Genomic DNA, 23,408 nt, shown 5'->3' with positions numbered 1-23,408 from the left:
GACGTGACGCTGAAGCAGGAGCACAAGGAATGACTGAGGAGAACACAGGCCAGGGGCAGGGGCCACAGGGCCTGAGCCAGGCTGATGAGGAGCCTGGGGGGCCTGGCCTTGGGATGGTGCGCGGAGCAGACTCTCTCCTCTTTTCTCAACTGACACAAATGGAAATGAAGCGGCATGACCGGAGGTTTTAGCCAGGCCACTGCCACCTTCACGTCCACCGTGTTAATCTTGTGCTACATGCCGAGTCTGGCAGGGAAGAATCTCCGCTGGGCCATCTCAGCAGCGGCCACAGCCTTGTCTGTTCTATTCATTCCTCCCCCAAACACTCACACACCAACGCAGGGCTGTGCTAGGTGCTGCGGAGGGCTGTGAAATGAGCAAGGCTGGAAATGAACCAGCTCTGCAGATGTGCACCCGGACCTGCTCAGGCACCTGTCCCCACCCAGGTGGGCCAGGGACGACGGCAGACAGCCACAATGGCAGCCCGTTTTCTATCAAACTACCTGGCAGACCCACTCCTCTTTTTGTCCTGCCCTTGTAAGTGGGTGTTTTCTTCCTTAGCAGCTGATACTTCATGCTGTGGTAGCAGATTTGTTAAGACTTTCATATATTCGTTGTTTTAAATTTGATTTGTAACCTCAGTCTACAACGTCAAAAATCCAACATGCTGTCCGATTACTCAAGAAGCACATTCACTGCATACCAAAAAATGAGGCCAGTGTCTCGCTTTTCTCCAACCAAGCAGTGAAAAGGCCAAATGACAGCAAGCTGAGCACTGTCTCTGAGAGCAGCAGCAGCAGGGGGAGGCAGGAGGACAGAGAGCAGGGGCCACCTCCCTCCGTGCTCCCAGGTCTCATGCTTGATCCAGGAGTCAACTGCTGTGGTCTGCAACTCGGGGTCTTTTCAAGCTGAATTTAACCAGCAGAGCCCATAATGATCTTGGACCAGTTCAAAGTGGAGTTTAAACTAATAAACAGTGTCTGAAAAGCATGGTAAGTAATCAAAACTGTAGTGTATGAGGTCACTTTGCTCATAATTTGTTCCTGAGGAAACATCAGATTTCCTGACACAAGGCAGACACACCCTCTGAATATGGACGCTCGCTGTGAAATGGGAACCATCTCTTCTTACCCAAGTGGCACAGAATATTTTGTCTGCGGGTGAAGACGCCCCCAGACCCACCGGCAGGGCTCCCCTCCCAGGCACTGTGTGTGGGCTCTTCTCACTCCAGGAAAGGCAGCTGTGGGGGCAGCTTCCTGGTGGCTCAGTGACCCTGGACCCTTGACTTACAAGGACAGAGCCTGTGACTAGTAAGAAGCAACGCCATGACTCTGAAGGATGACTCTGCTGGGTGGGCAGGCTGCCTGAGATGGGGACCCTGCAGTGAGAAGTGAGGAGACCCTGGCCTTCGGGGAGGCCCTTTGAAAACAGGCAGGATCTGAATGAACCAACTCTTGAAGGATAATACCGACAGGAAAATCAGAGAACTCTCTGTAAGGTCACCAGCCCTCTCGGGAGACGCCCCGAGTGACCCTCCCGGGCCCAACCCCACGGACGACGGCACAGCACTGCGGCACGCACCATTTAACACGATCAGCACTTTCTTCCACTGAGTGTTGCCCACTTTGGGAGTCTGGCAGAAAAGGATCTTGTGCTTGTCACAGACGAATATTCGGTCGAGGACGAACTTGGACACTGCCGTGTGTGAGAGGCTCTTCAGGGCCTCGTCCCGGCAGACGTTTCGGATGAGCTCCAGGCGCTCCATATAGACCAGGGGCTGAACAAGCCGGCTGTCCGAAAGCATTTTCCCAGTCGGCTGCAAGGAACAGGAGGCAAAAGGCGCTCAGGCTTCATTACTAGAAGACAGGAGGCCCCCACGAGGCCCTGCCGAGACCGCCAGGTCATCCAGAGAAGCGGCCTCACAAACACAGCAGGGCTCTCTGGCCTGAGTCTCCCTCGGGGGCCTGAGATTAGGCTCTAAGGGTATGTCGGACCAGAGCTCAGAGACAGGGAACCTTCATTCCTTCAGCCTCAGCTTGGACAAACCCAGGAGCGGATGGGTAGGCTGTCTGCCTGTCACTCTGCTGATGGCATATGGCCCATCATTTCCCAGAAACAGCGGGATATTTTCACTCGGGGGTTTTAGTGAAGGCCAGTCTCTGCCCCCTTCGTTCTTCCTCGCATTACCCTCATGTGATTCTGAGTGTGCATGTGTGGACTACACCTAAGGACAAACTGTTTACACACACGGTGACTGTCCTGAAGATATTTTGGTGTAACAGTATATCTGGTCTATTGAAACAGTATATCTGGTTTATTAAAAAACAAAATACCTTAGGTCATTACGTTTTAAAAATGCAGAACGCATGACTCCATTTCCTCAGTGACCAGAACATCACGCTGCTTCTCTGTAATGCTAGTGAAGGAGGGGGAAGGTTTTGCTCGGCACTCCTGCCCATGGGACAGAGGTTTAGGCCCCATGAGCGAGTGCAGGAGCACACTGGCGCTGGTTTGTCCTCCAGTCGTCAAACCAGGTGAGCAAAGTGTATGCACTGTGGGGTACAGGCTGTGATGCCAGAAACCCTTGCCTACCAGGAGAGTGAGCCCAAAAGCAAGCAGAGGTGGGCGTGCTGAACACCCACCCCCATGATCACCGAGTCTGCAGGACAGTTGGGAGCACAGCGTCGGGCTGGGGCTCTGAGCTAGGACCCTAGCTGCATGAAGGAAGAGCTGTGCTGCTTTTATTCTGTGATGTCTGCATTTCGAAGTGAGGTTTTGATCATCTCTGCATTATCTGGAATAGGTCTTTGAGTAGGTTTCCCCCCCCCCTCAAAAAAAAGAAAAAAAGGATATAGTCAGTGGCACTTCTAGCCCATGTGCAGCTAAGACAGGTCCTCTGTTGCCTTCACATAGAATACAACTCGAGGAAAATACTGGAGTCACAGTTCTCCACAAGAAATTCTTGAATTGAGGCCTCACTGCGTACTGACTACTGCAGAGAAGTCCATGACTCCCCTCACCCCCCAACTGTCATTTCTTTCTAGGCAACCCATTTTTAAATACCTGAGTGGCTTGTAGCATTTTTCCTCTTATGGTTCTAGCACTTTCAACATTTTACCAGGGTATGTCAGTGTGGGTCTTTTCACTGATTTTGCCTGGAAGGCAGTGAGCCCTTTCCACCTACAGCCTCAACTCAGGAAATGTCCTTTCATTGGGATGTTTGGGTGGGGAAGGAGTTTATTTAAGACAGAGGGAAAAAATACCTTATGTTACTGTGTTTCCCTGAAAATAAGACCGGGTCTTATATTAATGTTTGCTCCAAAATACCCATTAGGGCTCATGTTCAGGGGACGTCACACTGAAAAATCATGCCAGGGCTTATTTTCCGGTTAGGGCTTATTTTCGGGGAAACACAGTAGCAGGCCTATGAGAGGAGCTCCAGCATCACCCACAGGGGCTAGACTCTGGTGCAACAAGGGGCCAAGCAAAACCCTGCCCTTTCCTCAACAGTTACAGAGAAACATAACTGTGGTAACTGTGTGCTTATCTTGGGGAAATGGAATCACAGACCACATATATACACACATATACATATATACATATATGTGTGTATGAGGTGTGATCAAAAAATATGGTGAATGTTTAAACAAAAAAAACTTATTATAGTAAAAGACACATTGCCATTAACCCCCCTCAAAATGCTCCCCCTCGCTTCGAAAACACTTTTCCCATCATTCTTGCCATTTTCTGAAGCAGTTCTGGAAGTCCTCTTTCGTGAGTGTCTTTAGTTGCACTGTTGTGGCTGCCTCGATGTCCTGAATTGATTAAAAAACGTGTACCTTTCATGGTCATTTTGACTTTGGGGACGAGCCAGAAGTCACACGGTGCCAGATCTGGTTTGGATAAGGTGGATGAGGACACACCGTAATGTTTTTATTTGACAGAAATTGCTGTACCAGAAGCCATGTGTGACATGGAGCGTTGCTGTGATGGAGGATGAAGTAAAGACACTCACGAAAGAGGACTTCCAGAACTGCTTCAGAAATTGGCAAGAACGATGGAATAAATGTGTTAGAAGCGAGGGGGAGTATTTTGAGGGGGATTAATGGCAATGTATTTTTTACTGTAACAATTTTTTAAATTTAAACATTCACCATTATCTTTTAATCACACCTTGTACATATATACGTGTGTGTGTGTGTGTATATATATATATATATGTGTGTGTGTGTGTGTGTCTACATGTATAACGCCTCAACAAATGGTTTTGAAAAAGGAAATATACAAAAGTTGATGTTTTTTAATTTCAATTTTGTGTATTTTTAAAAATACACAAGTATATATTACTTCTTAGTAAAATACTCGATTTAAAAATATTGGCTGGGGGCGGCATGTAAAAAGACTTCTAGGAAGTTCTAGAAAGCTCTTCAAAGTCCTCCATTAATTATTTCTACCATATTTGGGTATTTTCTGTATCCAAAGGCGGCTCTGCAAAGACAGCACAGCATTTTTCTCTCTTCCTTCAGCTCAACCTTCCACTAAGTAGAACCACAACCCTCTACCAGAGCCCCCTCTGGATTTCCTTGCAGGGCTGGTGTGTCCCTTTCTTTCCATCCACAGGCCCCTTCTCTCCTTCCCTTCCTCCCTTTTTCTACAGCGTGACAACCACTCTTTCCAGCCACTTCCTGAAGTCTTCCTCAGGGCCTTCGCACTGCCCAGTAAATCAGAGATGAATCCTACAGCTGGCAAGGAAGACCCAAGATGGGCTCATCTGATTTTCCTTCTCAAAAGAACGTTGACTTAAAAAAAGCCAAAAAAGCTCCCGTTCCCAATTATGGCACAGACCCTTCAGCACAGCTTTAGAACTCAGAATGTCTGTAACACAAGAGGCTGTGTATTAATGCTCAATTCAGAATTCTACTGCTTTGTTAGGGAGCAGAACCATTTGTATGACAAACATTTACTGAGTCTTTACTCTGTGCTTAGACAGTCACAGCCTTTCGTGGAGACACCGGGAAAGCCTCCACTGAGTAAGAACACACGCGCACACGCATTTGTGAGTGAGTGTGTGTGTGTGTGTGTGTGTGTGTGTGTGTAGGTGAGGGAAAGGCAATTCTGAGCAGGGTGGCCATTTCCTCCACTGCCACCCCTCTGGCCACCTCTAGGTATGATCCTGTTTGTCAGCATTTTGAAATGTTTCTTCTGCTATGTCTATTTATTCCCTTAAAGTCACACAGAACTTCTCCCCAAGATTTCAAAGCAGATGGTTCTTCTAAATTAACTTTATTAAATGGGCCAAAATGCCCTTGTTATTATAGCTGTTAAAATGCTCTAGGCTTGCCAGACAATCCATTAATGGTGCAATGGTATCAACCTGTCCTCCCCGAGGGACTGGGCCAGTTGCAACATGGGAAAAGGATGTAAGCCTTCTAGAACACTCGAGAACAGGCGCGCTGGAAATACCCTACCCCTAACCCTAACCCCCCCACCACCCGCTCCCTGCTCTTCTTCCTGGATCTACTCGAACCAAACTCCCTGACACCAGGCCCTCGTCCAGGACACTCTCGCTGTCTCCTGTGTTTGACAGAATTTCCTGGGTGCTCCTGGTGGAGGGAAGAATGTCTTGGGGATTCCTAACAGCTACTTTTTGAGGTGAAGACGCTGTGGAAGTGAGAGTGGGCACTGCAGACCTACCCCCTCTGCTCCTTTGCAGACGGACCTCTGTTCTTCCCCAAAGAGCACCGCCAGCTGCCGGGACCTCACACGTCTCCAGGGACCAGCACCAGCCACCTGCCTTCCTGCTTTGATAAATGGGGTCTAACGCAACCTCATTCTCTCATGGACCCCAACACTTGCTCACTTATCCAGTGAGTCTCTCCTTTCTCCTCAGTCTGTTCCAATGTTTTTAAATCTCAGATCTAATCCCAATCACAAATAACACTAAGGAGCAGTGCATCATGGGGCAGCACCTCCACACAAGTTCTACTGAGAAACTGCAGGAAAATCTCTGTCACTTTTAAATTTGCTTTTCTTCAAGCTTAAATATTAAATACAAAGAAAATAATCGTTCTCAGTCAGGTGTGTTCTCTCACTAAGAGCGATTTCTATTTTTTTCCTTGCACATATACAAAACCAATTTTAATATCTGATACCATTTCCTACTATCTCCCATTCAAATATTCAGCTACATTATGTACAAAATAAACTTTTAAAGGTAAGCTATGCATCCTGGTCTCCTTCAAAAATCACCTTTCTTTTGGGAAAACATGCGCTGAGTTTAACGTCATCTGATGACTCCTGGTCTCAGAGAATTGTGTCTGACTGCTGTCCCCATGTCCCTCTCCTTATATGAGTTTTCTCCTTGCAGCTGAGTGTTATGAGAATCAATGGGCTGGGGCGGCAGGAGGAGACAGAGTACTGAGCCGAAAACCCAGACCCACTACTTTCTGTCCACGACATAGTCAAACCCAATGAAGTGCTTTGTAAATTGTAACGCACGTGGAGGTGTCGTCTTTTCAGCCACAGTGGCTCCTGGAGGCCAACAGTCTTTATAGGAACGCGCGCCTCCCCCCCAGGATGCTGTTTTTTCCTATGCAATCATTGCTGCTGCAGCATCCAAGCGGTGCCCTGCCTCAAAGCACTTTCTTTACTCCTCTTGCAAAACTCTCACCCTTCCTTGGTGTCATTATTGATCCAAGTCACTAAACATCAACTTCCTTATCTCTTCCTATTAGAGCCACCCTCCTATTTCCTACAGGTTTGTTTCTTATCTCTGTCCATCCGCACACTCCTTGCCCTGGGACACATCTTAACCGAGAAGCAACATTGCAGGCCCATCTCATAGGAGCTGTGCAGACTGGATCTTTATTCCGTCCGTGTCCTGTGCAGTTCACGCCAGCAGCACGTTACTCTGGCCAGGTGCGTGCTTTTTAGCCTTTGCGGGGTTCTAAGTTGTTGTCCTTACACTGCAAGTCACCGACAGGAACTGTCCCTTCTCTGTGCTTTAACTCTGGGCTGATTTACCTATTCAGAGTTTGCTCTACCCACTTCATTCCTTCCGGCACAACTGCACCCTAAATCTTCCAGACCCAGAATGGGGGGGTCAACATGTGAGAGGGGATCTTAAGAGGACACCCCTCATTTTGGCTGAGGGATGGCGAGGGATTTATGTGCAAAAGGAGCCTGGGGAGAAAGATCTGGGTCAGAATGTCACGGAAGGTGAAGGCTGGGGACAAGTCAGCAGCCTTGGGCGCTGCCACTAACTCCCGCGGAATTTGGGAAGATCAGCCTTTTTCCTAAACTCAGTTCTGTCATCCACAGCACTCCCAGGCTGAACTAAAGCTCTTCTGCCCAAGACCCCTTCTAACTCTAAATTTCCATGATTCTGGGGCAGATCTTCTCCCATGCTCTTGGCTTTCTCCTGACCTTGCCCAACACCCTGCACTCCCCTGGCAAGGCTCATTCTCGGCTGGTCAGGAATTCAGCACAATCAACATTTACAGAGCAGCCGTGATGTACAAAGCACTGCGAGAGACACAAAAATAGATGTGGCCGTGCCTCCCCCAAAGAGAAGCTAAAAAGATGAGCAGAAACATGCAGAAGTGACAAAAGCAGTGACTGCAAAGCAGAACACAATGGTAAGTGGAAATAGCTGATGAGCACACAAAGGGAGGAGAAGCTAGTGCCCACGCATCAGGGACTGCAGGCAGGTAGCAGGTGAGAGGGAGACCCCACTGGTAAGAATGGGAAGAGGTGGCCCTGCTCCTCTGCTGACCGGGCTGGAGGGGACAGTGCCCCTGCCTTGCTGTGCCCACCTTCAGTTCCTCAGGGACGTGCTTCTCTCCTGGCAACCTCCCCGCGTCCGGCATGGCTGTCAGGAACAGGAACTCCTGTTTGGCACTGTAGGCTAGGAGACAGACAGGTTAGAACATCTTGTCATGGAGGAGTAGACACACAGGCTGCTGCGACAGAAAAGAGGCCCCAGAAACAGATCCACCCAAACATGCCCAACTGGCATCTGACATGTGCAGAAGCAATTCAGGAGAGGAGGAAGTCTTCTCAACAAATGGCGCTCGAGCAACTGGACACCTAAAGGCACATAAAACTACAGAACTTCTTAAAAACATAGGAGAAATTCTTCGCAAAAACTAATAACGTGAACCTCCTCAAAATAAAAAATTTACTCTGCAAAACACCCATGAAGAGCATGGCAAAACAAACTGTAGACCAGGTGAAAAATCTGCAAACCACATATCTGACAAAGGAGTAAGTAGTATCTAGACTATGAAAAGAATTCTCAACACACAACAGTAAAAAAGGAAAGAAAGAAAAAATCCAATTAGCAAATAGGCAAGACATGAACAGACGTTTCACTTAAGAGGATATATGGGCGGCAAATAAATACATGAAAGGATGTTCAACATTGTTAGCCATCAGGCAAAAGCAAATTAAACCCACAGTGAGACACCACTACATACCTATCAAAATGCCTAAAAAACAAAATAGTGAAAATACCAAATGCTGGTGAGGATGCAGAGAAAAGTGAATCACTCATACATTGCTGGTGGGAATGTAAAATGGTCCAGCCACTCTGGAAAACACTTTGGTCATTTCTTTAAAAACTACACATGTAATACCATGTGACCCAGCGACTGCACTGCCAGTCATTTATCCCAGAGAAATGAGAATTTCCAAGTTCACGCAAAACCCTGCACACAAATGTCTGGAGCAGCTACGTTTGTAATAGCTCCAAATTGGAAACAATCCAGATGTTCTTCAACAGGTGAACGATTAAACAAACGGGGTACTTCCACCATTGACTACTACTCAGGAATAAAAAGAAACAAACTATTGATACACACAAGTTGGGTGAATCCCCAGGGATTTTTTTTTTTTTTTTTTTTTTTATGGTGAGTTAAAAAAGCCAGTGCCAAAAGGTCACATACTACATATACTCTTGAAATGACAAAATGGTTGAGAGGAGAGATTAGTGGTTGTAGGGGCGGGTTATAGAGTGTATAGCTGAGTGTATAGCATTTCTCCCAGAAATGTGAGAGGGAGGAGAGTGTAGCTATAAATGGACGACAGATGGGATGCTTGACTGTATTAATGTCAAAACCCTGCCCCCAATGCTGCACCATAGTTCTGCAAGCTGCTACCACTGGGGGAAACTGAGTCACGGGACACAGAACTCTCTCTGCTACTTCTTACAACTGCACGTGACTGCACAATGTTCTCGAAATAAAAAGTTGAATCAAAAAAGAAAAAAGAAGTTACATTTAGTGCTTACTCATTAAAAATTCATGGGAACTGAGGTGAGACTAGAGAAACCCTACAGACAAAATGCTAGTCCAGAGTAATAATTTACAGCAAACTGATTTCTGGGAAACCTCTGGGGCAGAATTTGAAGATAATTTTCAGATCTCTACAATCAAAGAAACATTTACTTTCAAAATTTTGCAAAGCCTACTATGTAATTAGAAAGAACAGATATCAAATAAAAGCCTAAAAATCAGCATAACAAAGCACGAACAAAGGCGCAGTTCATTTTTTAAAACAAATCAAAACCTACTCCTCTTAGGTCGCTAACACCAACCCTTTGCACACTGTCCTGCAGCACCCCCTGCCCAGGTTACTGTTAAACATTGCCCCCCCCCCGGCTCCCCCCCTCCCCCGTCCCTTCCCAGGCAGAACAGCACCTGTGACCTGATGTCTTCCCTGCACAGAAAACACCTTCCCAGCATCCTGACTACAGGGATCCCATCTGCCCATCGCCCTCTGAGTTACCTGCTCCAATATAAACCTCTCTCCCACACACCCTTATGAACCCCACTGAAATCTTTTCCCCATTTTCTCTGTTTGAGTTAAAATGCAAGTAACCAAAGCTGTGCACAGGAGCTGTTCTGGGCCTGCATGAGGACGAAGTGTGCTGTGTACGGTGCAAAAGCAGAGGAAAGCATCAGCGCCGTCTGCTGAATGCTCTGAGGGCTGAGGGACCAACATCTGTCCCTCTTGTCATCCTGAAGCACTGATGTGCTAATAAAAAGGTCACAATCCACTCCCATGTGGTCATGTCCTGTTCCAACGGCGTCTTCTACTACTAGCTCTGCTGCAGGTTCAGTGGGTTTCGTAGAAGCCTAAGCTTCCTTAACAACATTTTACATAGGACAATGTCTCCTGAATTCTAAACAATCGACTTACGATGAATTTTTGACAAGTAACCTATTTCACACACTCAGAAGCACACAGAACAGGCTTCGGTAGCTATGGAACGTCTCACACCGGCCAATCATCTCCCAATTTTTATGATTTTAAGCCTCCTGGTATTCGCTCCCCTACTCCCCTTGGCCCTGATTCAACCAGGGTCAAAAAATCTCACAGCACAACTTATGTCTGGTTTTTCCGTTGCTTTGCCGACAGCCATTTATTTTCAGCAGATGCCATTACGCCCACTGTGATCACAGAGTGGTTCCTTTCCCCACCCTGACTCTCAAGAGCAAGACTCCAGCTTCCGGACCAAGGATTCTGATCCTCCAGGAGTGGCCAGGTTTCTTCATAAAGCGTTAGCTCGCTTTGGTTACAGGCATCGTTATACTTATAATGTTTTACAAAACGTTTTTCAATTTGCCAGGGGACATACTGCCTAGTTTTCCTAGAAGTGCTCACAGGTACTCATCTCCCCAGGCATGCTGTGCAGCCAGTCACCCAGGGCCACCATTCTATCGCACGCTGGGCAAAGACAGTCAGGTCATGGGCTCTACAGCAGCGGACAGTCAAGCTGAGGGGCTCAGTGCAGGCAAAACACTGGAAGAGGAAGTCACACAGATAGTAGTAGCACAGCAGATGTACAAGGATGTCATTTCTGATTTCAAGTCTCAGGATCCCACGCCATGGAACTGTCATCACTGAATGGGATTTATTTCCGAATAATAAAGTCGAGTTATAACATCTGACCCTAGTTCAACATGAATTTGTTAACCAAGGATGAGTCACTGCCACAAATATCACCATGGCTTCCTTGCTGAACTGAAGCAAGACCGTAATACTATTTAAAAAAAGGTAAGCGCTGCCTTAAACAGCAGTTCAAGACCAAGCTGCTCTTCCTATCGGCCTAACTGGCAGAGAAATTATTAGAAACAGGTAGCTGAGGAGACACACATCCACCGAGGGATTCGGGAACAGAGCCCACTTCCCGGAGGACAGAGCCAGGAGCAGCCCCACAGAAAGCCGAATTACAACCAGCCGCTGGACGCTGAGACCAAGGACTCGGCATCTGCGGTACAGGAAGTGGACTTTCATCACACAAGATACACTGTGTCGTCAGTTATTTCCTCGTGATGATACTCCACACTGGGCTCTTGGTGCAAAAGCAAAAGGACTGCGAACACCAGTGAAGTACATTCTAACACATGAGAAAATCTCCCATGGCCACATGTGTTTACAAAGCTCTTTCAGTTTCCTGCTGGGGGTTTAAGTGCTGCCCCAGACAGAGGGGGCCCTAAGGCTAAGGGACTGTCCCCACTAAGTGCCAGTGCTCAGGGGCAGGAGATGCCACGACACCCGCCCGGGCCTCCAGGGGCTGAGTGTTTGACTCCTCCCAGGTGCTCAACCATCCAGACTGGCAAGACCCTGCGTGTGGCTCGCTGCCTTTGTTCAGAACTCAGCCAATCAACACCCATCTTTGTGGTTCTAGCCAAGTACTTAGGGACAATTGGGTAAGATCCTCAGTGGTCAGGAAAGGCCAGGCTATGCCGTGGGCCTGACAACAAAGGGTTCTCTCTCTGAGCTCACCATTGCGGGGCTGACACGGCCCTCACCAGGGACACACCTGGGGGGCCCTCTCCATGCCTCCCCGAGTGGGAAGGGGGGGTGGGGCCAGGTGTGCGCCAGCTCTGACGTTCCCACCTGGAGCGGCCCATGCCCACAGCCCTCACACAATCACATGGAACCTCAAAGCACATGAGGACTCACCGCTCGCCTTGAGCTGGACAGGCTGCGGAGCAGCATGAGGCCCACCTCAGGTCTCTTCTCGGGGGGAAAATCCTACGTAAAGCTTTTCTCCTTCTCCACAGGTTTTCCCTTCTTTCCCTCTAATTTTTTGCTCCCCTTCACAAAACCCTCTGAGCATCTACACTTCTCTGAAAACATTCGGCATAAAACTTGCCACATCAAAGCAAAATAATCACTTATTTATCAGATACCACTGAGGAATGAGGTGCTTTTTAGAGATTATACTGCCACAGAATATTACGACTGAAACACACATCGAAGTAATTATTTTTGGTGGAAGTCTCATAAATACATTACCTATTCTCCTACTTCTTAAGACAAAATAAACAATTAACAATTTAACATCATGACCTGACTTTTAAGTGCCCTCCTTTCCAGGAGGTGACATTTAAAGGAATTGTGAATAAAATGTGTGGACTTAGTAACACGGATTTCATATTTTCAGCAGCTCTTTTGATTTCCCAGCTTTGTTGTACACTTGGGGTTCTCCACTGGGCCCCACTTCTAGGTTCTAAGTCACTAGGTCTCTCTCTGGTTGCACCCAAGCAGCGAGGTCTACAAAGAACCTCAATGACTCTGAGGCACCAGGGGAGGAGACCCACTGCTCTAACTCTTACTCAGAGGCCTCCATTCTCAGTGACGCATATAACTGCGCTGGAATAGTGGGCGAAGTGTCAAACTGTCAGGCTGAGATCCTGGTCTCACATTCCCACAACCCTCCAAGTTTGGGCCCCTGCTGTCCTGACAGAGGCCCTGGTCCCTGGGGTGAGCCGTGATTACTTGTGATGCCCCTGGCCACCTGGAGGTGTGACACCACCCTCCCGAGGCTGTGAGACCCTCAGGTTCTGACACGGAGCCATGCAAGACAAAGGGGTACTTGTGATAACAGCCCGTCGGGGCCCCAAGTAATCTACCAGTTACCCGAAGGCCTGGTAACTGGTACCGAGTGGCAACTGTGGAGCTGAGAACCAGCCCTCAGGGCTGATTTCAGAGCCACCCTCTTCTGCCTGCAGATCTGCCTTCAAACCTTGTTCCTGGAGACAGAGGGACTGGGAGCAGGAGTGGGGGGCACGGGGCAGCCCTCAGCACTGCAGGGACACACGGGAGCTCTGCGGCGGCGTAGCAGAGCCAGCAGCCTGTGATCACATGGACGGCACAGGCCGCACAGCCGCCAGGAGGAAACTGGGAAAACTGCTCATGTGGATGCTTCTCTAATCTCCTTTCCTGCGGGGCCGCCATCTGCAGGAGGACGTGTGCAGTGGGGCAGAATGCAGATGCTGTGCACAATCCTGGTCCCAAGCAAGCGTCCTCCCTCAGGCAGACGTCCTCAGGCCAACGGAAAGCTGCTCGTAAGCCACCACGTCTCCCCTGTGCCGCACCTCACTCTGCCCCTGAAAGGCGTCACCTCGAGGTTCAGCGAGACCATCCCTGCAGCTGCTGACATGCAGCAGGATCACCCAGAGAGCCTCCCAGCGCTCGGCTCAGTCTTGGAGGCTTTCAGAGAACGCAGCACGTCCATCTGCCAGAAAAACCACCGTGGCCCAGGTAAGCAGGGGCCAGGAGCAGCAGCTGGGAGTGGCGTGCTGAGGCTGGCCTCGGCGCTGTCCGTGTCCCCCTCGCCACCCTTACATCAACCTGGGGAGTTAAAAATCCTCAGATACCACCCAACACACACATGAAAGCACCGTCCTGGTGTGCAGAGGTGACTTCCATCCATGTGGCCAGCAGCACGCAGAGCCAGCGGGCACACAGCACGCTGAGTGATCACGGCAGCACCTCACAACGTCACCAAGTCAGCTGACTTCCCAGATGCTGAGCCTGGGGGACACCACGCAGGAGGCGCCAGAGAACCCACAATGAAAACACGTCCTGCCCACCCCCGGGGCTGTGCTGGGAAAATCCTCCCTTCCCTGTCCACCTCCTCCTAGCACCTCTGTAACTGGAAAGATCTGGATGCCGTGACCTCCAAGGCCCCTTCGGGCATGACAGTCCTTGAATTCTGTGACACAGGTCAGTCATGCATGTCCCCAGGAACTATCACAGCGGCATCTGGATTGGCCAAATACATTCCACACGGCAGCGTACCTACCGTCGGGGTCTTTAAAGGTCAACGTGATGAATTTGCTGGCCACCATGAACATGAAAATCACCCAGAAGCATGCGGCCAACAGAAGCCACTGGTGGTGCATGTTGTCAAACGTCAGCCATTCAGTGATTCTTCCTGGAAAACACAGCAAAATGCACCCACTGCTTACAGTACGTCAATTAAACAAAAAGTGATTAAAAACAACAGAAGATTTCAGTTAATAGTATCAACACAAGTATTTTTTTTCAAAAAGTTGTTTTGATACAGAGGGTATTTTGACTCGATACTTAACATTTTACTTTTAATTAATAATACCTTATCACTTTGATAATTAAGTCCATGTAAAACCCCCAAACGGAAAGAAGCCATTTCTACCTGTTTGGGAATGCAAGATAAGATTTCACTTTTGCAGATTCGCCTCTTGACTCCTCTCTCGCCCAGGCTAACATCAAAATGCGTTTCTGATCCCAGTGCCCACCAGGGCCTGGAAGCAGGTGGACAGGAGGCCTGCGATGGGCTAGCCCTTCAGAGGGCAGAAGCCACCCTGGGGGATGACGAGCAGGCTGTTTAGAATCCTGCCTTGCTGATGACACGGGGCCACACCCAGGGAATCTGGACAACAGGAGAAATGACATCGAAGCTTCTGTCTCCACTCACTTGCCTGCAAGGGCCGGTGCGGAACCTGGGGGGTGGGTGTTTTTCATGCTTTCACTGCCTGGGAGAGATGCAGGCCACGTCAGTCCTCAGGTCACACAAGTCACACTCTGCTACAGGGGACATGTAAAGAAACAGGAAGTCACAGTCAGTTCTCAGCAAGAGAGACAAAAATGAGTTTCATGTCACCTTTAACACAGTGCTTCTTTAAGCCAACCCAACCACTTAAAGTCACCAAACCAGCTGACTGAGGCTACCGTCAGTCCTGGGCAGTGGGGAGAACTGGTCCTCCCCACACGTGCTGATGACAGAGGACCCCGAGAGCCTGTGCAGGCTGGATGGGACAGAGCTCCGTGAGGGCCCACGTGCTCAGCTCTCCTCCTCATCTCAACAACGTTTGTTTCCTAGAATCTCACTGGAACCAGGCCTCTGAACCCCAAGTGCCCTCCACTGAGTGCTTACCCAGCCTGCACCTGAACACACGCTGCAGCGGGGAGCTCACCACCTACCATGCAGCCTGTGCCTTTCCAGGGTGGCTCGTGCGTCACGCTGTCAACTGCAGCTGCCCATACATCAGGCCCAGTGAGTTTCCTGGAGTCCCCAAGTAGGGCTGCCGGATTAAACAAACAAAAAACCCAGTTAAGTTTGAATTTCAGAAGACAAACAAATTACTTTTTTAGTATAAATGTGTCTCAAATATTGCATGTCCCAAATATACTTAAGAAAAGCTATTTGCTTTCTCTCTGAATTTCAGATTTCACCGGGTGCCCTGTCTTTTATGTGGCAACAGTACCCGACAAGGGGAGTGCCAGTCCCTCTCTACCTGCCTGAAGCCAGAAGGCCTGTCCAAGCCGAGGGTCCCTTTCTTCTTTGTCATCCTCCCCGGAGGCCACACTGCACAAGGCACAGAGCCCTGGGTGGTTCCACCCTCATGGGCTCTGACTTAGCAAGTGACTGAGTCTCTCCAAGCTTTGGTTTCCCATCTGAGACCAGTGTGGTCACGAGGAGTAAGTGACAGAACGCACACCAAGGACCAGCACCCACCTGGCCTGGAGCAGACCCTTTACAAACACAAATTGGCCGGTGCCTCAGCATCCTGTGACCTTCCCATTTAACCTCCATATACCCTTCGGAATGTGGCGGCCAGCAATTAACATGACAGACTGGTCTTTTCCAAGGAGAGGAAAAGCAAGGCCCGACTCATCCCAGGTGACTCAGGCTACTAGCCCTTCCCTGTTAGAAACAGTGAGGCACAGCCTGTGCCCAGGGGTGTAGGGCACCGCAGTCCTGAGCCCACTGGACTTGTCCCTCCAAGACAGTGACACTCAGTGGGACCCACCCTCACTGGTCACAGTGGGAGTGCCCCACTGAGAAAGCACCACGCAGGCCTTTTCTAACAGAGGGGTGGGGGCCACGTGGGTCGGGAAACGATCCAGAGAAAGGAGGCAGGTGCCCAGGGGGTGGTTGCAACCTGAACAGAGAAGCATTCGCCCCCCTGCACTGGTTCTCGGGAAGACGCAGAGGCTGAGGAAGAGGGTCTGTGGTGAGGGCCTGGAGCTGGCAATCCACGCTTTGCTAAGCGCTGTGGACAGTGAGCAAGGATGAGGGGAGCCCCCGGGGCCCCCCCACACACGTAGACACACTTCCTCTGCAGAGTAGTGAGCAGGACCTGCGAGCACTGCCCACTCTCAGCGTCCTGCTCTGTTCTCACGTGCGTACCTGCGGGGCTTCCACCCTCCCCGGCTTCAGGAGATTTTTATGGTTTAACTTTCCAGGGGGAAGTAGTCTTTTGACGGGATCTAACTTGAGTCTTCCCACTGAGCTTCCCTCTAGATAAAAGTAGGGAGATAAGGAATAAACAACTTACATGAAAATGAAGACCAGGACATGTGCTCTCCAGGAAGCCCGGTGGCTTAGGGACAGGATTTCTACACCTGGACTGGTTGAAAAGGGAGACTCGCACTGTCCTACCCTGAAGCCATGCCCGCCGCCCCAAGTCTTGGATCCCCATTTGAAAGCAGGAGCACCCAGCCATGGCGTCACAGTCCAGAGGAGGCTGCAAGGCTCCCCCTTCTTCTCATCCCCTCATGACCCCTCTGGACCAGGCTGGGAGGGACTCTGCTGGGGGCTGCAGATCTGGAAAGCCTCACATGCATAAACCCTGGCCCCCAGCAAAGAGTATAAGCCCACAGGCCCTCACGGAGGACTTCCACACAGCCACCCCCACCAGGCAGAGGCCTCAGCGACCCCGTACCCTGCTGCAGGTCCCCTGGCAGGCCTCAGCGCCTGTGCTCAGGCAGCCCGGGAGGCAGCAATCTCCTGCGGCCCCTGGGCTTCTGTAAATTCGAGGTCAGCAGCGCCTGCTCCTGTCCCATGACCCAGGCCCAGCAGAGGAAGAGTCAGCTCTCCCCGATCAGCCAGCCCTTCCTTCACTGCACCCATCACAGGTGGATGCGTTCCCTGGCTGGCCATTTGTGTCCCTGAGTAGAATGTAAGCCCGGGCTGGATCAGTGCTGCCCGTGCGGTCAGTCAACCATCATTACTGGGGGCAGGACAGCGTCAACCAAGAAGCATCTCAGCAAAACGTGGGAGAGTGGAAAGGCACTTTGGGAGATACCTCGTCCACCCTTCTACCTGAGCGTTTCCAAACTAAAATCTTTCAATAAGAGGCCCCCTTTCAACCTCAAAATATTTCTCCAGTCTCCATATGAGAACAGTTATATGAGTAAATTTAATATCCATTAACTGAGATTAGAAAATAACCGAAGCTGCTACTAGGGCTTCAGGATTACTTGAAAATAAGTTATATTTTTTATAAGTCACGGCACTTACGTGCATTTGAACAGACACACAACCTAAAACATAAATGGCTGGGGGGTTAAGAAATCCTGCTGAAGTCCAAAAAAAGTTGTTTTAATTTTAAATAAAATCCTATCCCAGAAGGTGTACCAATGACATAGATCCGAAGTTTCAAGATATATCAGTGAACAAAAAAGGGAAAGTTGCAAAACTGAATGTATGATCTTATTTGTTAAGAAAAATTATATGTGTGTGAACGTATGTGATTATATACACACGTAAACACATACATATGTGTAATGCACAGAGTAAAATCTTGAGAGGATGAGTAGAATCATTTTTTTGCTGGATACAATCCTGTATTTAAAAATGTTTTTGCAATAAGCACGTATCCAGAAAATGCCACCTATATACACGGACCCTGCTGATTTTATTTCTTCTGTGTAACTTTTTTCCTACCTCATTGTTACCAACCGCAGTTTCCTTACCACTTTGCAAAGTGTGGGAAAGGATGGGAAATACTTTCCTAGCCAGGAAAGAATGGGGCGAAATGACAAAGTCACTACGTATGTATCTGAATATCTGGCAAATACAGCTCTGTCTTCCTTACTTTTTAGTTTTTAAAATGACTACTTAAAACATGAAGTACAGAGAATAATGTAACAAACACCAATGTACAGCAACTCAGCTCCAACAGCTCTGCTGTACTTTCCCGAGTTGTTTTAAAGGATGCAGTGTTGCAAACAGGCTGGAGCCCGCCGTGCCCCGCCTGCCCGGTCCCGGCCCTCCCCAGGCAGCTCCATCGGGGAGATCACCCTTCTTCCAGGTCAGAGGCGGCTCCTCTGGTGGGAGCATCAGCCAGGGCTTAGGGACGGGTCTTCTCGGCCCAGGAAAAGGCAGGGCCGCCTGGGGAGGGTGGGAAGGCGTGTTTACCCGTGGCCTGCAAGGAAATACTGCGCTCCGTACAGATGCTTCCATTATGTCAGGAGGCAAAGGCCCGTGGTGAAGCGCGGGGGGGCAAGGGGGGGGATGTGCCCTATGTTTAAGCCCCTAACTTTTTCTCTCATGGTCTACAGCAAGGAAATTAAAAATTATACACAGATTCAAGTGAAAAAGCTGTAAAGGTGGGCAGATTAAAATTTTAGATAAACTGAGATTTGTTTTCCAAGTCACATGGTATGTGAGCCAACCAGGACCAGTATGACGAAAGCCTGGTCCTTCTCAAAACACCCCCTCCCTCAGGTCCAGTATCTCTACAGTTTACAACGTAAGACACTCAAACAGAGGTAGATGACCACCTGCATATACCTTGAAGGACACAACCTAAAAATAATTATTTATTGACTTCATCACCCATCGGACAGAACAGGTACAGGGATGTAACACTGAGTCCCCAACCAAACACACACGGCTCACGTCCTCATGGAGCCTGCAGTCTGTCGGCGAGACCCACATGCACGGAAGAATCTATCCAAGAAGAGGGATGCGGTGCTGTGAGAGGAACACACAAGGGGTCAGGACCTGGCTGGACAAGTCGGGGACAGTACAGTCACCTAAGGAGCTGAAGGGGCAGGATTTCAGGACAGGGCAACAGCATGGGGTAGGAGGGAGCAAGCTGGGGGCCCCCGAGTAACAGAAGGAAGGCCGTGTGTGGTGGAGTTTCCAGAGCATGGTCAGATGAGCCAAAGCAGATGTGGGCCTTCGAGAGCTGTTACGGAATTTGGTTTGTACCTTGCCAGCAACGGAAGGCCACTGGAGAGAGTTTTACATGAGAAGAGGGGTGGCAGTACTGTGACCTGACTTAAATTTTGAAACTATTTCCTTGGCAGCAAGTCAAAGATGTAAAACGCAACTGTCCACTGGTCCACGGCCCAGTCTCAAGGCCATTTCCATCACTGGAGCAGGAATATTCCAACCAGGCACCACCACGCCCGACCCAGTGTTCATCACACGCCATCGTCTGGGTCCCTAAAACCAGTGAAGGAACCAGTAAGATCCACAGTATCTGACGGGCTGGGTTTTTATGAGCCCTAGAGGTTGGTATGTCCCGTTGGCCGTGGCATGTTTTTGCTTTGAGACTGCATACATTCTGAACCTAGCCAGCTACTGAATAGTGTCAGACTTTATGTTGGGGGCAGTGGTTCCCAGCCCTCAGTGGACACTAGAATAATCTGGGGAGCTTTTAAAAAATATAGCCATGCCCTTGGCCCCAAGAACACCAGGGCCAAGACAAGACACCCCTCTGGAGACGGATCTTGGGCAGGTTTTCAAAGCTCCACCCAGGATTCTAATGAGTAGCCAGGACTGAGAACTGCTGGCCCAGGCCCTCTGCCCCTCTCAAATGTTAACACCCACAGGAATCCCCTGGCAATCTTGTTAACAATGCAGATTCTAGGCCATCTAACATAATGGACAGTTTCCCATTACCTCCTTCAATTATAAGAAGGAAAACTGGTAGCAAAAGAGAATCTGTCAACTAGAATCTATTGATGACCTGATTTACACGAGCTCTGGAAAAAGTTTCAAGAGGTTTAATTAGAATCAAAGACCTCCATCAATGTTCCCATTTACCCTATTTTCTGGCCCTCCCAGCAACAGGTAATTCACTCCGTAGAATTAGGGTTTGGTCTGACCTTGGAAAAATGATAATTTGCCCCAGTTTTTTAAACAAAAAGAAAGGCATTCCAAACTCCCTTCACCCCAGCTCCTCTCAGCCTGCCCCACTGTCTGCACTGTTTCCTTGAGTGCACCAGTTCTCCACGGGGTCTGCCTCCTGCCCAAGGATGACCAGCAAGACTCACTGCTTCTGTCCGCAGAGACTGCCCCAGAGTTCTCCAGGGCTCTGCCAAAGGCCACTGCTCTCCCTGCAGCCCAGGGACAAACGGCCTTTACAAAGCCTGACATTTTCTGTAATTAACTCTCCTTTGTTCAAGGAGCCAAGACAACTCTCAAAGTGCCTCTGGCAGCTAATGGGGGCAAACCTGCAGGTGGCCCAGGTCCCCTGTGGTCATGGTGTGCTGCCCTGAACAGGGCCCCGCAGGCCCCCAGCTCATCCATCCACCCTCAGAGCTTTCCTACTTCTGGTCATTAAGAGGGATTTTCATGTGTCAAGATGGCAGAATCTAAACCAAACTCACAGGACTGGGCTCTTCAAAATCCCCTAAGGCAGAACTGGTGGTTAAGAAACTTAAGACCTTATGGGGAAAGCAGGGGCAGGGAAGCAAGATCATAACTGGACTTACAAGAAATCCTAACCTTTTTCTCTCTCTCTCTAAACTAAAAGAAAGCAGGCATTTTACATGTTTGTAATTACTAACAACAGGATTGGCACTATTACCATCTTTTGGTGCAAAGTCTCCCTCCCTGCATTTTCAAAACGATGCTTGTAAATCCATTTTGCTCAGCTGCCAATAACACCCCCGCCACTCCCCCAGTGTTTGAGTTGTCACCCCAAAGCACAAAGCCTTTCTGAATCTATGCTGAAGAGCTCGATTCTCATCTGCCATGTTCCACTTTTGCCATGCACATTCTCTTATTAAAGGTTCTGGAAAGTCCTGTGGTAAATAAGCCCACCTAACTCTGTCTAAAACAGCTTTTTTCCCCAAACGTCATCCATTCAGCAGTATTTACCAAGTGGCTGCTCTAGGCCAGGGGTGGTTCTAGGCCCTGGGGATACTTAAGGCAACACCCCCCCCCCCACCCCTCCCATCTCACAGTGCTTGGTTCTCTTAGAGGCAGACGGGCCATAAACAAACAGAGCCATTAATGTAAAGGATCACACCAGGCACTGAGAGTCATCAGTAGTAACAAAGAAGAGCAAGGCATAAGGGGAAGGCCTCTCGGAGGGCACGATGTTGAGAAGAGGCAGAACAGAGTGAAGAGACAAATCTGGCAGCCACGTGGGCAAAGAGCGTGGTCTGGGTCCCAGAATCCACAAAAGCAGCAAGGCGGCCAGTGTCTCTCATGCACTGACCAAGAAGGGAAGGACGTGGCCCCAGGGAAGAATCCTGTCAGTGGCCCTTTACTAAAATGGAAACTCCTGGATCCCCACTTCCATCACACATGCACCCCAAGAGAAAGATCACGTGTCCAGTGTTCAGTTTTTAAAACATTCTTTCAAAACATACCCAGATACGAAAGGAAACTTCACAAAAATAATCTGGTCATGCCCAAGGAACTCGTAACCCTGGGAGGAATCACGGGCAGAAGGGAAAGCAGACAGCTGAAGGCTAGAGCAATGGGGGACAGTCCACAAAGCAAATCAACCTTTCTATACCCTTTGATTATGAACTGATCAATAAAATTATTAAATTACAACCTAAATGAATTTATAATGTATATAAAGTTCAGTCACTGTGATTTTCAGGTTCATAGTAAAGGTTTCCCTCGATCTAAGTTCAGAGATTTCCTTTCGAAGGATCATCCTTAGTTACCAGAACGAAAACTCGCTCCCAACTCTGGCCAGCAGCAGAACGCATGTGAGGCTGACAGACTTTCATGAATAACAACACTCAACACCCAATACCTGTGTGAAGCTCACGGCAGGGCAGGCATTGCTCTTCGCAGAGCTCAACTAAACCTAGCCTGAGAGTTTACTCCTATTATTTTACTTAAGAAAACATTTCTTCTAAGTATATGTATACAGGCTCCTATTTAAGGGTTTTACGTTTCCTAAAATCTCCACACAAGCAAGAAAGGAGGCGGTAAGAATACTGAATGACAAGAACCTCAAATAACTAGTGAGTTCCCATTCTCCTTCACATACCTTCTGAGGTTTGGGGTCCACGTCCCTGCAGTACTTCCTTTGTTTGAGGTTCCTGGTTCCTCCTGTCACTGTATAGGACAATTAAAAATCCAATAAGCACCATTAGAAGTGACAAGATTAACTTACTTAACCCAACTTGGTTTACACTCAGGAAATAGTTAACCACTTTGATTATTCAAGCATATTTTGCACAACAGGTCTCTTACAGAGGTGGGTTATATTTGGATTTCTTGGTGAGTGAATAAATAGTCTAAATGTACCAAAAGAGCTAGCTGTTTAAAAGACTGCCTGCAACATGAAACACGTTTTGAAAAATGCAGTATGTTTCGTAGCAAAAGAAATCAAATCCTATTATACTGGTTTCACATGTCTGATGTTGGGTAAAGGACTCAGGTCTAAGACGATCCTCACATCTTCCAGTACAAGGTATTCTCTGGGTTTTGTATTTCTTCAAGCGTTGACACCCTGGCAAATTCTAGCCAAATATCACATCATGAATGAGTAATTGGAAATAAGTCAAACTCGTGGAATTAAAGCGATTACAGATTTCATAGAGTTAACTGGCAAAATAAACATACAAACTCATGTAACACAATACAGCCTGAGCTGCCTGAGGTGTGTGTAGCACAGCCTAGCTGGGCTTCCCTCTGCTCTTAGAACTCAACGTGAAGATCAAAAGCCATTTCATGTTACATCAATTGAAAGATTAAGCTTTCCGTATTCACACCCAGATTCTTCCAGACCTGTATCAGGAGAAAACAGGCTCTCTTGGCTTCTGCAGTCTCTAAGGCTCTGCAATCACCTACCTTTCCCCCATGTGCATTTCTGGCTCTCCTACCTTTTACTGTACAACCTCAAGGATTTAAAAAATGATCTGAATATAACTGCAAATGGCCTAGGATATTTACTAATTCTTTCCTTTCTTTGTTCAGTTTTGCAAGCACTTCAGTTTTCATTCCTGGAAAGAAATTTTTTCTCCGGTATTTCTTTGAGATTCTTTTCTTCAGGGTCAAGAGCAAAGATGGAAAGATTTTTCTTTCCATCTTGAAATTTCTATTTTAACCCAAGATGGACTATGCCCTCATTTGAATGGGG

At 48.5% G+C, this 23,408-nt stretch overlaps 1 protein-coding gene across 8 annotated transcripts in view; it reads right to left on the bottom strand.

Moving 5' to 3' along the window:
• CHST10 (carbohydrate sulfotransferase 10) overlaps positions 1–23,408 on the bottom strand; it is a 28,926-nt gene that overhangs the window by 4,380 nt on the left and 1,138 nt on the right. For 2 of the 8 annotated variants that reach the window (XM_088796018.1, XM_088796014.1), the window contains exons 2-8: positions 22,314–22,381; positions 16,469–16,578; positions 15,259–15,359; positions 14,753–14,862; positions 14,099–14,226; positions 7,815–7,906; positions 1,582–1,816 (exon numbers count right to left, since the gene is read on the bottom strand). In XM_088796018.1, coding sequence (XP_088652144.1) covers positions 1,582–1,816; positions 7,815–7,906; positions 14,099–14,226; positions 14,753–14,799 — 502 coding nt within the window. In that variant the 5' untranslated portion in view covers positions 14,800–14,862; positions 15,259–15,359; positions 16,469–16,578; positions 22,314–22,381. Of the gene's footprint in view, positions 1–1,581; positions 1,817–7,814; positions 7,907–14,098; positions 14,231–14,470; positions 14,640–14,752; positions 14,863–15,258; positions 15,360–16,468; positions 16,579–16,616; positions 16,656–22,313; positions 22,382–23,408 lie in introns of those variants that run through there. The other 6 variants (XM_088796016.1, XM_074332385.2, XM_074332391.2 and 3 more) reach the window with 5 other exon arrangements.

The sequence above is a fragment of the Rhinolophus sinicus genome, chromosome 2, assembly GCF_057876585.1.
Source record: "Rhinolophus sinicus isolate RSI-liver-muscle chromosome 2, RSI-T2T, whole genome shotgun sequence".
NCBI lineage: Eukaryota > Metazoa > Chordata > Mammalia > Chiroptera > Rhinolophidae > Rhinolophus > Rhinolophus sinicus.
The sequence above is the reverse complement of the archived record's forward strand: the minus strand, read 5'-3'. Positions and strand labels throughout refer to the sequence as shown.